The 14,156-nt window shown below is 36.9% G+C and overlaps 3 protein-coding genes across 24 annotated transcripts in view; 2 read left to right on the forward strand and 1 right to left on the reverse strand.

The window, feature by feature from the left end:
* The first annotated feature begins 347 nt into the window (after nucleotides 1-347).
* LOC127870321 (uncharacterized) lies at nucleotides 348-3,772 on the forward strand. The gene is made up of 2 exons (XM_052412951.1): nucleotides 348-1,504; nucleotides 2,543-3,772. Exons 1-2 carry the CDS (start codon nucleotides 658-660, stop codon nucleotides 3,133-3,135), a joined length of 1,440 nt encoding a protein of 479 aa, XP_052268911.1. The 5' UTR covers nucleotides 348-657; the 3' UTR covers nucleotides 3,136-3,772.
* A 485-nt stretch (nucleotides 3,773-4,257) lies between these two features.
* LOC127867293 (neurogenic locus notch homolog protein 1-like) overlaps nucleotides 4,258-14,156 on the forward strand; it is a 279,268-nt gene continuing 269,369 nt past the window's right edge. For 12 of the 22 annotated variants that reach the window (XM_052408354.1, XM_052408357.1, XM_052408358.1 and 9 more), the window contains exon 1: nucleotides 4,258-4,410. In XM_052408354.1, coding sequence (XP_052264314.1) covers nucleotides 4,368-4,410 — 43 coding nt within the window. In that variant the 5' untranslated portion in view covers nucleotides 4,258-4,367. The remainder of the gene's footprint in view (nucleotides 4,411-14,156) is intronic. The other 10 variants (XM_052408350.1, XM_052408344.1, XM_052408345.1 and 7 more) reach the window with 1 other exon arrangement.
* Nucleotides 6,763-13,176, reverse strand: LOC127867300 (uncharacterized). The gene is made up of 3 exons (XM_052408367.1): nucleotides 11,716-13,176; nucleotides 8,476-9,430; nucleotides 6,763-8,358 (listed from the first exon to the last, which is right to left on the reverse strand). The coding sequence occupies exons 1-2, from the start codon at nucleotides 13,078-13,080 to the stop codon at nucleotides 9,398-9,400; spliced, it is 1,398 nt and encodes a 465-aa protein (XP_052264327.1). The 5' UTR covers nucleotides 13,081-13,176; the 3' UTR covers nucleotides 6,763-8,358; nucleotides 8,476-9,397.

Here is a 14,156-nt window from a genome sequence, read left to right on the forward strand (position 1 = left end):
CAATACATTTGATTAGCCTGTGCGGACTACTCAGGCTAATATGGGACGACTCACTTAACACACGTGCATTAAGGCCGGTTTTCCCAAAGCGAGGCTCATATACACGTGATAATGATTTTATTAAACTAATTTTCTTTAATGATCGACATATTTAATGCAACACAGATGGTTTAAATAAATTAGTACATTTATTGGAAGTTTATATGCGCTATTCTGAAAAAATAAATAGATATTAATTACTAACCTATACTGCTGCCGATAACCCACTTATTATGTTTCCGAATTATTAATTTATGACCACGCTCATACGAGTATTACGCCTATGCGGCCACGGTATCTGCAAACCAGCCTGCCCATTCGCTCCGTCCGGCCAGGAGCTAACCTTTCAGCTGATAAAACCACAATACGCGAATGCAGAGGCTGGTCTGAGGCTACGCTGGTCGCATATGGCATGCCATCCATTTCCAACGCGGGTGATACTCGCAAATAACATGGTTTTATACATTTATATATTCATGTATTGCTTTTCAATACTGTGTACTGCAACAATAATTAGCACCGGGACTCAAAATCTCTTGACTGTAAAACGATTTGAATTTTTAGACCAAAAGAACGCATATCGAGATTGTGCATGGAGCTGGCAGACAACACCAAGTGATGACCTCATCGGTACCAATTAGAAACCAGGAACAAATATCACAAGATCGCGCCTCGTCATTCCGAAATACTCCATTACGACCAGATCTCGTGCAGCCACTCACCAGTCAGCAGCGAGAGATGTCGTCACTGTTTACCAGAAACCAACCGTTGTCGCAGCAGCAGCAACAACAACAACATATCGCACTATCGGCAAAAACTGTTCCTTCACGACCGGACATTTTGCTACAGACTTTCTCGAGTCAACGAAGGCCGTCCGAAAATGCAAATGGAATTAATTTGGGGCAAACGGGCACCCTTGGCGTACACCAACTGGAGCGGCTTGTAACCGAAACTCAAGATAATAGGCTAAATTTGAACGTCAAATTTAACGGCGATGACAAAGTAAACCACCAACGCTACTTTATAAACGGGTTGAGATTGAGAAATATCCAGCTGCGTCATTCTACCCCAGAGGCCAATATTCGGTTACACAAGTTTGGTGATCAAACACAAATCCACATTTTTAGAAAGAACAACAATGCCAATTATGTCAAATCAGCAGATATCAATACAAATTTTGCAAAGAATAACGGCATTGAGATAAAACCCTCTCTATCCGAGCATTACATTCCAGTCGCTGAAAGTAACTCAAATTCTGCGCAGAGTACCCATACTGCAACTGGCACACGCGATCTGATGAGGTCAGATGTATCTGCGCTCCATGCGCAGTCTTTAACGACTGACAATGCCGCTGTCGACACCATAGCCTTCGAAACGATACCGGATGTTAGTACCGGCATGGCATCAGTGATCTCCGCACTTCCCAGTTCCCAACCAACGGCTGTAGTTAAATCGTCCATAACTCGTAAGTTGCATATTGCTTATAATTAATGCTAATTTCTCGATTTGTCTTCTCCCACAAAAGCGGGCCCTGTTTTGGCAATGTTCATTGTTTGCTAAAGTGACACGTCTATTATGGGTTACACGTCCCGCGTGGCGATACCCTTTGTTTGCCGTGTTTTTGACAGAGTACCACGATACGAAACGCATTTACTGGACCTAAAATTAAATAACATTCGAAATAAACAAATTTAAGTGGCAACATGATTTTTGCGTTAAAAACACGTCGTATTGACGATTATTAATTTACGCACACTACTGAATTGTTCTTCTAATATAATTATGTAAAAGATTGTTCTTTGACGAAGCCACAGTGTTTTGCCTAATAAATAATCTATTTGTGTCAAATTATGTCAAGCGGACTTCGTACGCGATGACACTTTTACGGTACTGATAAAATTGACTTTTATCTAGAATCACGGAATGTGATATCAATCAAGTGTTGCGTGTCAAAAGTTTAGATTAGATGTCACAATTCATAGATTGCTTCGTCCATTCATTTCACTGTTAAGTTCAACACAGTTATTGAAAACCATAATACAAAGACCACGTTTTCCGAAAATGCTGTATAAATGAACGCATTGCAATTAGTAAGTTACATGCCGTTTTAATGTGTACTATTTGCTTCAATTTGTGACGTACACACGTAATCTCGCAAAATTGCGTTATAAACCCAATGTTCTGAAACTGCTTTTATACCAAAATATTGTTAATAAACGTTGCTTTATTTTTCTGACATTAAATCTTAAAAAAACACCGTAATCGAAAAATAGGCATTTGTTTTGTGCGCACTTTCTGCGCTATGCAATGTACAAATGTAACAAGCACATATTTGTAGAAGTTTTTGTACCATACAGACTGTTCGGCATAATGACATTTGGTTTACGATTATAAGCACACTACATTCTACTCAGCAAGGCTTTACCACTATGGACAAATGAGCAAATCAAACAATTAAAAATATTGTATATTTGACATGTATTTTAATTCATTTTTATCGAAGGTTCAAACACTGAAACGCCTGTCCACGATCCCACGACCTTTTATACCGTGAATACAACTGCAAACATGAGGACCGCGAAACCACTGCCAACCGCCAATGAAGTAAAGGCTGCCCCATACACAACTAATGAGGTAGAATTATCGTTAGTAAAAGACATAGCGAGGACGGTTGTCGATGCACTCATGAACGCGAATAACATTGGGTTAGTGACTTACAACAGAGAAAATGCAAGCAACAATGCATTACTTTATACGAATTCTGACATTTTTGTTAAAGTCGATTCCGTCTCGCAGAAAACAACTGACACTGCAATTATGAACAAACCAAACAAAAACTCAACCGCCGCAAACGCTTTTCCACAAAATGAATCTATGGTAGCCAAAACGGGCAGTCGACCGAATAAAACATCACAAGACCAGGTCATTTCTAAACACAATAAAACAACAGTTAAGGCGAGTTCAGCATCCGAATCTACAACATCCGAACCTTTGGCAAGTATTACGTCATCCAATAGCAAAGACGCGCCCACGGAAGAAGCGGACGCACCCGATGCGCATGATGCTGCTGATACTGGCGGAGGCGATGCCAAGTGAACATTTCAAACTTATATTTAACACAATAAAATCTGTACATTCTAGTAACATCGGGCAATGTTATAATGGGTCTTTTTCCATTTGCAATATTGCATAAAACTTTAAAAATGTTTCAGTAGTCTCTAGTTTTGTTTTCGCGAAATATCCAAAATTTCAGCTACGACGTTATTTATCGCAATTTTACAATATCGCTGGTCGATATTATTCTTTTATGTACAAATGAAATGTGTCACGTCTTTAAAAAAACACTGTTGTTCGAAAGATGTCAATGGGAAACCGTTTGCTGAACGCAGCATAAAGTTGGTGTGTATATTAGGTAATGAAATCGTGGGTTGAATATCGAGTTTTGTTGTATTCTGCCAATGCTGTCCTATTTCTACATCAAACATATATGGAACATCAATTCGCACGTTTCTCAAACTTGCATTGTGGCTCATTCCTAACGACTATCTTATTGTGAGTGCATGTGAACTAGAATTGATTTAATATGTTCCATATGCTTCAGTCCAGTCAGTCATTTAAATGTATAATGATTTTCAACATGCACACATATTTGTTTTTCAAAACATCATTTCACATAATTTTTCATTTAAATGTTATATATGTTGGATATATGTTTTAACCATTTAAGCTCAATAAATCGTCCATACATGCCTTCAAATGTATGCCTTTCATAGTATTATTATAAATATACGTGTCATGTTCTGACGTTGCTTTTTATCTTTTCATATCTCATTTTGAAATTCAATGTTTTATTTAGTTTTATAAGTCCAGTTCTCTTTGTTGTCATTAACCCATTTATGCCTAGCGTCTAGAAAAAAGGCCTTGGCAAACAGCGTAGACCCTGATGAGACGCCGCATGATGCGGCGTCTCATCAGGGTCTGCGATGTTTGCTTAAAGGAATTTTTGTAAGAAATATTATAAATATAGAAATAAATATACTAGACATCCCTAATTTTGGCAATAAATTGATCCAATTTAGAAGGATGGGAGAGTCCAATAGGCATAAATGGGTGAATAAAGTCATGAATTAAAGATCAAGTCATTCGTGTCTTGAAGTTTAAACAATTCTCCGTATATCTCTTTGGTATAATCATTCACATCACCGTACAGTTTACCTCTTGACCTCAAGCATATATTGCTCCACTTTTGAATTTATCTCTGAACATAGATATATAGTTCCTATTCCGGTCCTTTCGGGCTGACATTGGCAGTGTGCACAGTGACAGAGATGGGTCTGTTTGGACTAATTTTAGTACTGTGTGGTCTAATAGGTAAGGGATTAAATATATTCGTGTTGCGTATGTGTATTTTGCAATATCTTTATATTATTATAACATGTGTAACCAGTATTTAATTTTACATTTGTTTCTATGTGAACCGAAGTTTTTAAAGAAATGTTATACAAACTTCAGTATTGCATACACAGTTTTTCTTTCACTAGTCAACGTTTCCATAAGCGGAAAGCTGTAACGAACAAAATCGGCCCCGGCATTACAGCTGGTTATAATTGCACAACTGCTCAGTAATGATTTGAGGGCTTTACTTGTCTGGTTTGCCATAACGGACATTTGGAACACCCGTGTCGTGTTTTAATAAGTTTATTGCATATGCTGTTTATAAATATTATTTCGTCGTTCTTTTTTTCAAGAAAGTACCAATCTGTTTAGATCAATATTTGAAACTAAATGAATATTGCAAGTTATAAAATAATCGATAGCTTAAGTGGAACTGTTATGCCAGTTTTTCTTTTCGTTTAATACGCTAAAGCATGGAAATTAAATTAAAGTCATAAGACAATAACGTTTGGTTCCATACCAACTAGCCCGGTTAAGTAAAATGACGTCACGTGCGCAAATGTCAGATGCAGCATTTTGGATATTTAGCACGCGTGTCGATTGTGCTGCGTGTACGTAATAAGCAGACCAGATTTATCGAGGTCGAATTCAAACATGTAATGTCATATTTCAACGTAAATTTGTTTCGATTTATAGCAACATATGCAATAAACAAAGCTCTCGACTGAGCTTTCAGATAATAGTCATTTGTTAACCCATTTATGCCTAGCGTCTTGAAGAACAGGCCTTGGCAAACAGCGTAAACCCAGATGAGACGCCGCATAATGCGGCGTCTCATCTGGGTCTACGCTGTTTGCTTAAAGGAATTTCTGTAAGAAATATTCTAAATATAGAAATAAATATACTAGATATCCATAATTTTGGAAATAAATTGATCCAATTTAGAAGGATGGGGAGTCCACTAGGCATAAATGGGTTAAAAAAGATAAGTCCGCGCTAATGGAGCGTTCGCACCGAAAAGGTGACTATCTGATAAATTAAAGTAAGACATACATAAAAACAAAAACCTGATCTAACAACCAACCTTGCCAGTCTCATAGTCAAGGTCATATGGTTTTTACATTTGTCCCGACATGAAACACAGCGGAACGCAATTTTAAAGTCGGAATACCAATAAAAGAGAATGTATACGAACACTTAATTACAAAATGCGAGCTCCTGTACTGTCGTCGCTATATAATAGTTTGGTATTTGGTTATTTAACCAAATAGACGTTAATGCAACTTGAAGACGGATGAGCTCTCTTCTCATCAACATTCTGTCATATAGTGCATTAATGGACACTGCTTAATATATCACTTTAAAGTAACTAACTCTTTTGACCTCTTAATTCTTTTAAAGTGATATTATGCGCATTTTTCATTGTTGAATTGAGCCGAGAAGAATTAACAGGTCAAACGATTTAGTTAAAATGTGGTAACTGACCAATTATCTGCAACTCATCTTGCTACCAGATGTTTATAAAAAATATATATATTATATTCGATATTTTACATGACTATACAGTCCTCTAAGCCGAGCGGAACTGTCTTTTTATTAGGATCGGAGTTAGTGTTCGTTTGTCGTATGAATAGATATGAACGAATCTGCACTAAAACTAAATTTAGATTCACATCGTACATGCATGATCAGTTGTCAAACGAAAGTACGGTTGATATTCAAATGCATTATTTTTCTATTCCCGGAATATTGTTTTAGTATGTTGATGCTGCATTAACAAATATAAGTGTATATGAAGTGAAAACACCAAAAATAAACAATGGTTGCGATAGACACCAATAAACAAAGCATATACTGTTAGATGCGCACAATATCACTTTTAAGGATCTATGCAAAAGAACAGTGTGCATTTTTGGACCGTAAGACTGGCGCATTTCTTGTAGTTTTGGTATCAAATACAGAAGACCAGATCAAGAACTCTATATCAAATTGTGAAATCCGTTTCCGCATTGCAGGGCTTAAAACCGGACTTATGTATGCCGACATTCATGTGCACATCATAATTAGGCCATGGTAGTATATACAAATCAATATATTTTTATGTTTATGTTTGGAATGTATATGTTATTTATTGCGCTGGTGACTTTTTGTTTTTCGTCTTAAGAAAATATTTTATTAATTGAATATACCATAGCTGAGGTCATCCGACCATTGGTGTCGCACGTTGATATTCTCCATTATTTTCTCCCTCACTTCGTTCGTCCGAAAATAAATTAATTCTTTGCTTAGCAAACAAGTGACAACGAACCTTACAACAAACACCAAATGTAGAAGGCGATCCGCTTTTATTGTAGCCGTTTTACCAACAGGATTTATCTAAGTAGACAAGTGCATTAACAGATCATATTTCTTGCCAATTCAAAACCCAGGAACAAAAAAAAAATCATTCTTAACTATGTGAAACAGGTAAAACATATTATTGTCACACAAACAAAGCATAAACTTGACAGAAAACTCCAAAATTCACATTATTTATTAAACTAGGATGTGTATAAAATGCAACATGACTCGCCCAGGAAAAACCAGAGATAACAAGAGATTGCCAAGCAATATGGTCCCCTACCGGTGAAACTCCACCCTTGTCAGTAAATTTTTTTTATTATATATTTGTTGCCATAGCAACCAGAATTTTTGACGCAGGAACAAAATGAAATGACGTGCATAATCTCCATATTGCCATCTATCCATGTTTCAAGTTTCATGAAAAAATATTAAGAACTTTTAAAGTTATCTCATGATCCAGAAAAGTGTGACTGACTGATAGACAGACTGACAGACGGAGTGCAAACCATAAGTCCCCTCCGGTTTCACCGGTAGGGGACAAAAGCCCTTTTCCAATGTCTTGGGAAAAGGCTCTGGAAACCTGTGCCCGTTTGTCAACTGTCATGTTGCCGAGTGTTGGGCCTCAACAATACTAGTCGACTAGAAAAAAAACAATGTCATAAACACACCAATCCAACAGCATTTATTTTCTACACTGAAATGAACATATCGATCAAACGATGCTTCAGATTTCCAACGACCGTGCTTGGCTAACAATTCATCATCTGTGATTTTTCCGCTATTAGCAGCAGCGGAGGCTCCCTTATGCTCTTGAATTGCTTATAAAAAAGATCTCCTTTGTCCTGGTATATGGTGAAAGAGAATCTGTGTCGCACAAAACATTATTTCCTTTATTTTTCAAAAATCTAACTTTTGTAAAAAGATATTAGTTTGAATTCAATGTGAGACCCGCAGCGGCAACGTATCTATTTAACCAAGATACCGGACAAAGTCTGTTATTTGTTTTTGACACAATAACACTATTACAAGATTTTAATTGATCACATTTGCTATGGTCTATAAAAAATAGAAACATGAGAATCATGAAAAAAAAGGTTCACTTTTAAACTCGACAACTCATCAAATCTGAAAAAAAAACACAACGAAAACCCAAGAATACACACCAAACATTATCTCATATTTTTCAAACTTAATTCCTGACCTTCCTTACAGTGAAAGTCAATGATTTTATTTAACATATCCACAGTTAATGGTTCTTTGTTTGTAACTGGCTTGGCCAAAATTCGCTTGCATCCTTCAAATGTTAATTTTACAAACTTGTTCTTACAAGGATTTTGCATTAATAACAAATTTCCAAATTTGTACTCAAATTATAATTTTATGAGTAAATTATACTTACCTGACATATGTACTTTAGGATTCTATCTCGGCCCGAAAATAACTCGCTATACGGTAGGCGCCGCATAATAGACGACTACCGGAAATAAACAACTTTCGCGCATGCGTATCGTAGTTTCCTCTCCACACGACCTCATGCTCGAATCACTTTCCTTGGCGCCTTCGAAGGCCTCAGAAAGTAGTCTGAAAAAGAGGGGAGGAAGGGTGGGTTTGTACATATGTCAGGTAAGTATAATTTACTCATAAAATTATAATTTGAGTACAAATTTGGAAATTTCATTTCCTAAATTATGTACTTACCTGACATATGTACTTTAGGATTCCTTCCCAAAGCAGTCCCTCTTTGGAGGCGGGTTCAGGTACTTTCTGACCACTCCAACAATTATAGTAGATCTTCTCATTCCAGAGTTTTCTATATCTTCTATTTCATAAAAACTGCTACAACAGTCCCTCTTATATACACAATAATAACTGTACACAGCACAAATCATGTATTCTTATTCACTTTCCCACATATTTAAACAATATATTTTAAAAAAATATATGATGGATAAACCACTACTTGTGGCCGTCATATATATGATATGTTCCATACTGTTGACTTAAAAACAGTTCACTTTCCGGAAAATAACTCGCCGGGGAGAAAAACATTATTCTTTAAGAAAATCAAATGATACATCTTTAAAATAGAACTTCACAAAAGTAGATGATCTACTCCAATCTGCACTGTCTAAAACATCTTTCAATGGAGCTCCCTTAAAAAGAGCCCATGATGGTCCGATTGACCTAGTTGAATGACCTTTAACTTTAGATACATACACTTTTTTCATTTTGTATGACTTTTGAATAGTCTTAACAATCCATGACGAAATTGTCTGACTTGAAGCCGCTCTATGCGGTTTATTTACAGTTAAAAATAATTTCAAAGAGTCCTTCTCTTTTGAATTCCTAAATTTTTCTGTTGATTTCAGATAATAAGTCAATGCTCGTTTTGGATCCAACAACTTGTTCTTTGGAAAAGCAGGAATAAAAATAGTATTGCTCTGATGTGAACCTCTGTCCTGTTTCGATAAACCATGCCTTATGAAAGTTACACCTTTTGCTTGTACATTCACAGAATTTTCTCCCAATGTCAAAGATTGTAAATCCCCACATCTGCGAAAAGTTGTAATTGCTATGAGAAAAACTGTCTTGTAAGTTACATACTTTAAACTGGCTGTCTTTATTGGCTCAAACGGTGGTTGCTTGAGGGCATCTAAAACAAACAATAAATTCCATTCAGGTACAAGTCTTTTCACTGGTGGCCTTTCATTGAAAATGCCTTTCAGTAAACGAATAATATAGGGATGTTGACCCACTGGTATTCTGTCCACCGGGTTCAACATAGAAGACATCATTGATCTATAGCCTGAAATTGTTTTGTATTTTAAACCATCTTTATATAGATCAGCTAAAAAATTAGCACAGTTATTTAAAGATGGACTAAAGGGATCAATTTGTCTTTTACCACACCAGCTATGGAATTTCCTAAATTTACATCTATAATCTTTCTGAGTTCCGATTCTCCATGATGAACACAATAATTTTCTAGTTTGTCTAGAAAATCCTTCTGTTTCATACCGTTTGTCGATAATCTCCATGCAGTCAGTTTTAGAAATTTTGGATTCGGATGTAACATCCCTTTCTGAACCAATAAATCTTCCATTTCTGGAAGCTTGACTGGTGGAGCTATCAACAACTGAAGAATCATTGGATACCAATGCTGACGTTCCCACATTGGTGCTATCAGAATCAATTCGCACTGAAACTTCATCATGTGTTTGAGTACCTTGCCCAACAGACTTATGGGTGGAAATGCATATGCCATCATGCCTTCCCAACTTATGGACAGAGCATCCTGTGTCAGTGCTAATGTATCTAGATTCCATGAGCAAAACACTGGACATTGTTTGTTCTCTGCTGTCGCAAACAAATCTATTAGCGGAGTCTCCCACATCCAAAACAGATGGTTCACTACAGTCTTGTTCAGTGACCATTCTGTAGCCTGAAGTTGGTGTCGGCTGAGAAAATCCGCTAATACATTTGTCTGCCCCTTGATATGTACTGATTTCAATTTCATATTGTGGTGTAGAGCTAGGAACCAGATTCTCTGAGCTAATTCGCAAAGTCTCATCGATTTTGTACCTCCCTGTTTGTTCAAATATTGAACTGTGCTGGAATTGTCTGATCGAATCAATACATGTTTGTTCTTTAATATCGGAACAAAATTTTCCAATGACAGATGTACCGCCTTCAATTCCAGATAATTTATATGCTCTGTACTCTGGTTCCTGGACCAAACACCCTGTACTACTTGGTTGTTCACAAAACCACCCCATCCCACCATTGATGCATCGCAAGTCATTGTTATCTGCGGTTGAATTGGTTGCAAAGATACCCCTTTTTGAAAATTGGCTTGATGTAACCACCAATGGAGACTGGATTTCACAGACTGTGTACATGGGACCTCCCAGTGCAGAGACATTCTGGCTGGACTCCAGTTTCGTAACAAATGCATTTGAAGGGGTCTCATATACAGTCTTGCATTTGGTACAATTTCTAGTGTGGATGCCATCATTCCAAGAACTACCAAATATTGTCTTGCTTTTGTGTAACCATTGATTAGTAGATGAATTGCCTTCACTAATTTCTGAAATCTTTCTGCCGTTGGATAAACCAGGCCTTTCTTTAATTGAAAAACTGTTCCTAAATATGTCAGAATCTGTACAGGAATGAGAGTGGATTTGTTTTTGTTTATTATGAAACCTAGATTCAGAAGAAGATTGAGCGTTATCTCTCTTTCTGTTAGTAATATTTGTCTTTCTTGATTCAGTTGTATCCAGTCGTCCAGATACACTGCTAATCGTATGGCTTTTACTCTTAGATAAGCTGCAACAACTGACAATATTTTTGTGAAAACTCGTGGAGAGACAGTTGGTCCGAAACATAATGTTTTGAATTGGAAAACTTTCCCCTTCCAAATCTGCAAATCTGAGGAATTTTCTGTGTTTCTTGAATATGCCTATGTGAAAATAAGCGTCTTTTAAGTCGAAAGATATCGCCCAATCGTTCTTTTGAACTAGATTTAACACTTTTGTCAATGTGTCCATCTTGAAATGTTGCTTTCGGAGGTACCGATTTAGAGGTTTTAGATTTATGACTGGTCTTAAATCTCCTGTCTTTTTCTTGACTAAAAATAGAGTACTGTAAAAACCTGTCGTCCAATTTGTTTTCGGTACGATTTCTATAGCATTTTTTTGCATTAAAGAATCTATTTCTTCCTGCATAATATGTTCGTTTTCGATACTGACATGAGTTTGTTTTATACCCTGAAAAATTGGTTTCTTTATGAATTCCAATTTGTAACCCTCTTTTATAATTGATAAAACCCATTTGTCTGTTGTAATCAACTGCCAATTTTTTTGAAAATGAGTTAATCTGTCCCCTACTGGTATCTCCGGTCGCAACATTAACAAACCTGACTGGTCATTGTTTACTAACCTTGGCAACTGTAGCCCTTGGTCTGTTATTGGCTGCATAGTTGCCCCGACCTCTCGAGCCACCAGCTCTGTGCTCTGTTCGAAAAGTACTTCGTGGTTCCGCATTGTATTTTGGAATGCGAAATGTAGGTGGCGCTCTATTGTATTCATTTGGCTGAACACCCATTCTTGTATTTGTCTTTACATATTGTCTTTTGACAGATGTTTGCTGTTCTGTCTGTTCACTGGCTTTCCTCTTATATGTTTCCTTCTTTTGCAATTTTTCTGGCAATAACTCTTCAAGTGTTTTTCTTTTGTCTTTCTTTTGTTTGAGAGTCTTTTCCAATTCTTCACCAAACACCCCGTCCCCTCTCAAGGGTAGGTTACTGATTGTCCTTGAATCATCAAGTTCATATAAAGAAGTCTCGCTCATTGTGACTTGTCTACGAATGATATGAAAAAATGCTCCTGCTCTACCAAATTGATCTAGACTTCGTGTGGATAAAGCAAAAATGTCCTTCACTTTTTTCTCAATGTCTGGTTTATCTGTAACCATGTCCATTAACATTGCAAGAGCTTGCTGCATGTACATCTGTGTAACAATACCCATGTAGACACTTTGCTGTCCTCTGTATGCGGTCTTCTCCACCATTTTGTTTGGTTGTGAGAACAGAAAAGTTCCATGTTTAGCGAATGAAGCTCTAGAACCAAACTTCTTTGTTAGACACGTGTCTACAATATCGTCCAATGTAGGTACACGTAAAAAATGTTCAGTGTCTTCATCAACTGGAAATAAATCTTTGCACTCTTCAGAAAATGCTGTTACATTATTTGGTGTTTTAGACCGATAGCTTTGTTCCAAAATTTCTTTCTGCGAATTTTCTAAGCAAATGCCAGTTGGCTTTTGTGCATCTTTTTTCAAACATGCATCTTCTCCAAAAATGTCTTTCAAACACCTGCGTACACTAGCACTGTGCTCTGTGTCTTCTTCTTCTGAATCAGACAACGAAAAATGTTCAGAGGAAGCAGGATGAATGGAAAGTACGTCATCTTGACGATTACTTGTGGAACTTTGACCAGTCCTCTCTTCAAAATTGGGGCTTTTATCACTCCCCTGGTCATAATTGGGGCTTTTGCCATTCCCCTGCGTTGAATTACCATGTCTTTGTGACTGGCATTGCAACAATGCAACAATATTGTGTAAAGTATTTTCAAGTTTACCGTATTTCTCGTCAAAACGTTCCTCTAATAAGTCTACTTTGGAACGTCTTTTTTTCTGCTTGCCAGACACTGTGTTATTACTCACGTCACTGTGTCCCATATCTTCTTCCTCGTTATCCACAAACGGAGAACGATTATTATTATTTTTAACAAACACTTCAGCCATGCTGAAAAATAGCGAGTAACAAACGCCTTCGAAGGCGCCGAGAAGAAAAGTGATTCGAGCATGAGGTCGTGTGGAGAGGAAACTACGATACGCATGCGCGAAAGTTGTTTATTTCCGGTAGTCGTCTATTATGCGGCGCCTACCGTATAGCGAGTTATTTTCGGGCCGAGATAGAATCCTAAAGTACATATGTCAGGTAAGTACATAATTTAGGAAATGAAATCATGCTTCCAACTAATGCTGTAGAAATACGTGTCTACAACCGCACCCGAAAATTGTTTGTCCACTAATTCACTAAGAAAAACACATACACATGCTTCTTTTGTCGGCAACGCAATTATACCATGCTTGCTGCACCATTTTTGAAACTTTTCAAAAATATAGGTCATACTTTTTGTTTGTATTCTTGGATTTTGCTGCTCTGGCTATGTCCGATATCTTCTGAGCCGCGTGCCCTAAGCTATGATGTGCACCCAATTCACCAATATCGTCCCATACACTGCTAGGCCAAAATATGCTGAAACAATATACGTGTATATATATATAACGCCTTTCATCAAATCATCATTTCATAATCCATAAATATGAAGCGAGAACATATCATATTATTAACTGCTTAAACAAACAAAACAAATCGAAATATCTTCAAATTAATTTTATTGTTATGAGTTTTTTGTTTTGTTTAACTATATATTTACTCCGTTACATGTATAAATGAATTCATCTCTTGCAAGACATGCTTATTAAAACATATTAGCAAATCTTAAAACAAATCAATCGGAATCCTTAATGAATACACATGACATCTTTACATTGATACACATAAATCTCACGCTCTGAGACAACAACGTATCAGATCCGAACATCTGGATCCAGATCACCGTGGATCTTTTCTGAATACACATCACATCTATACAATGATACACATAAATCTCACGCTCTGAGACAACAGCGTATCATATTTGAACATCTGAATACAGATCACCGTGGATCTTTTCTGAATACACATCACATCTATACAATGATACACATAAATCTCACACCTGAGACAACAGCGTATCAGGTCTGAACATCTG

Source organism: Dreissena polymorpha, chromosome 2 (genome assembly GCF_020536995.1).
Source record: "Dreissena polymorpha isolate Duluth1 chromosome 2, UMN_Dpol_1.0, whole genome shotgun sequence".
Classification (NCBI taxonomy): Eukaryota; Metazoa; Mollusca; class Bivalvia; order Myida; family Dreissenidae; genus Dreissena; species Dreissena polymorpha.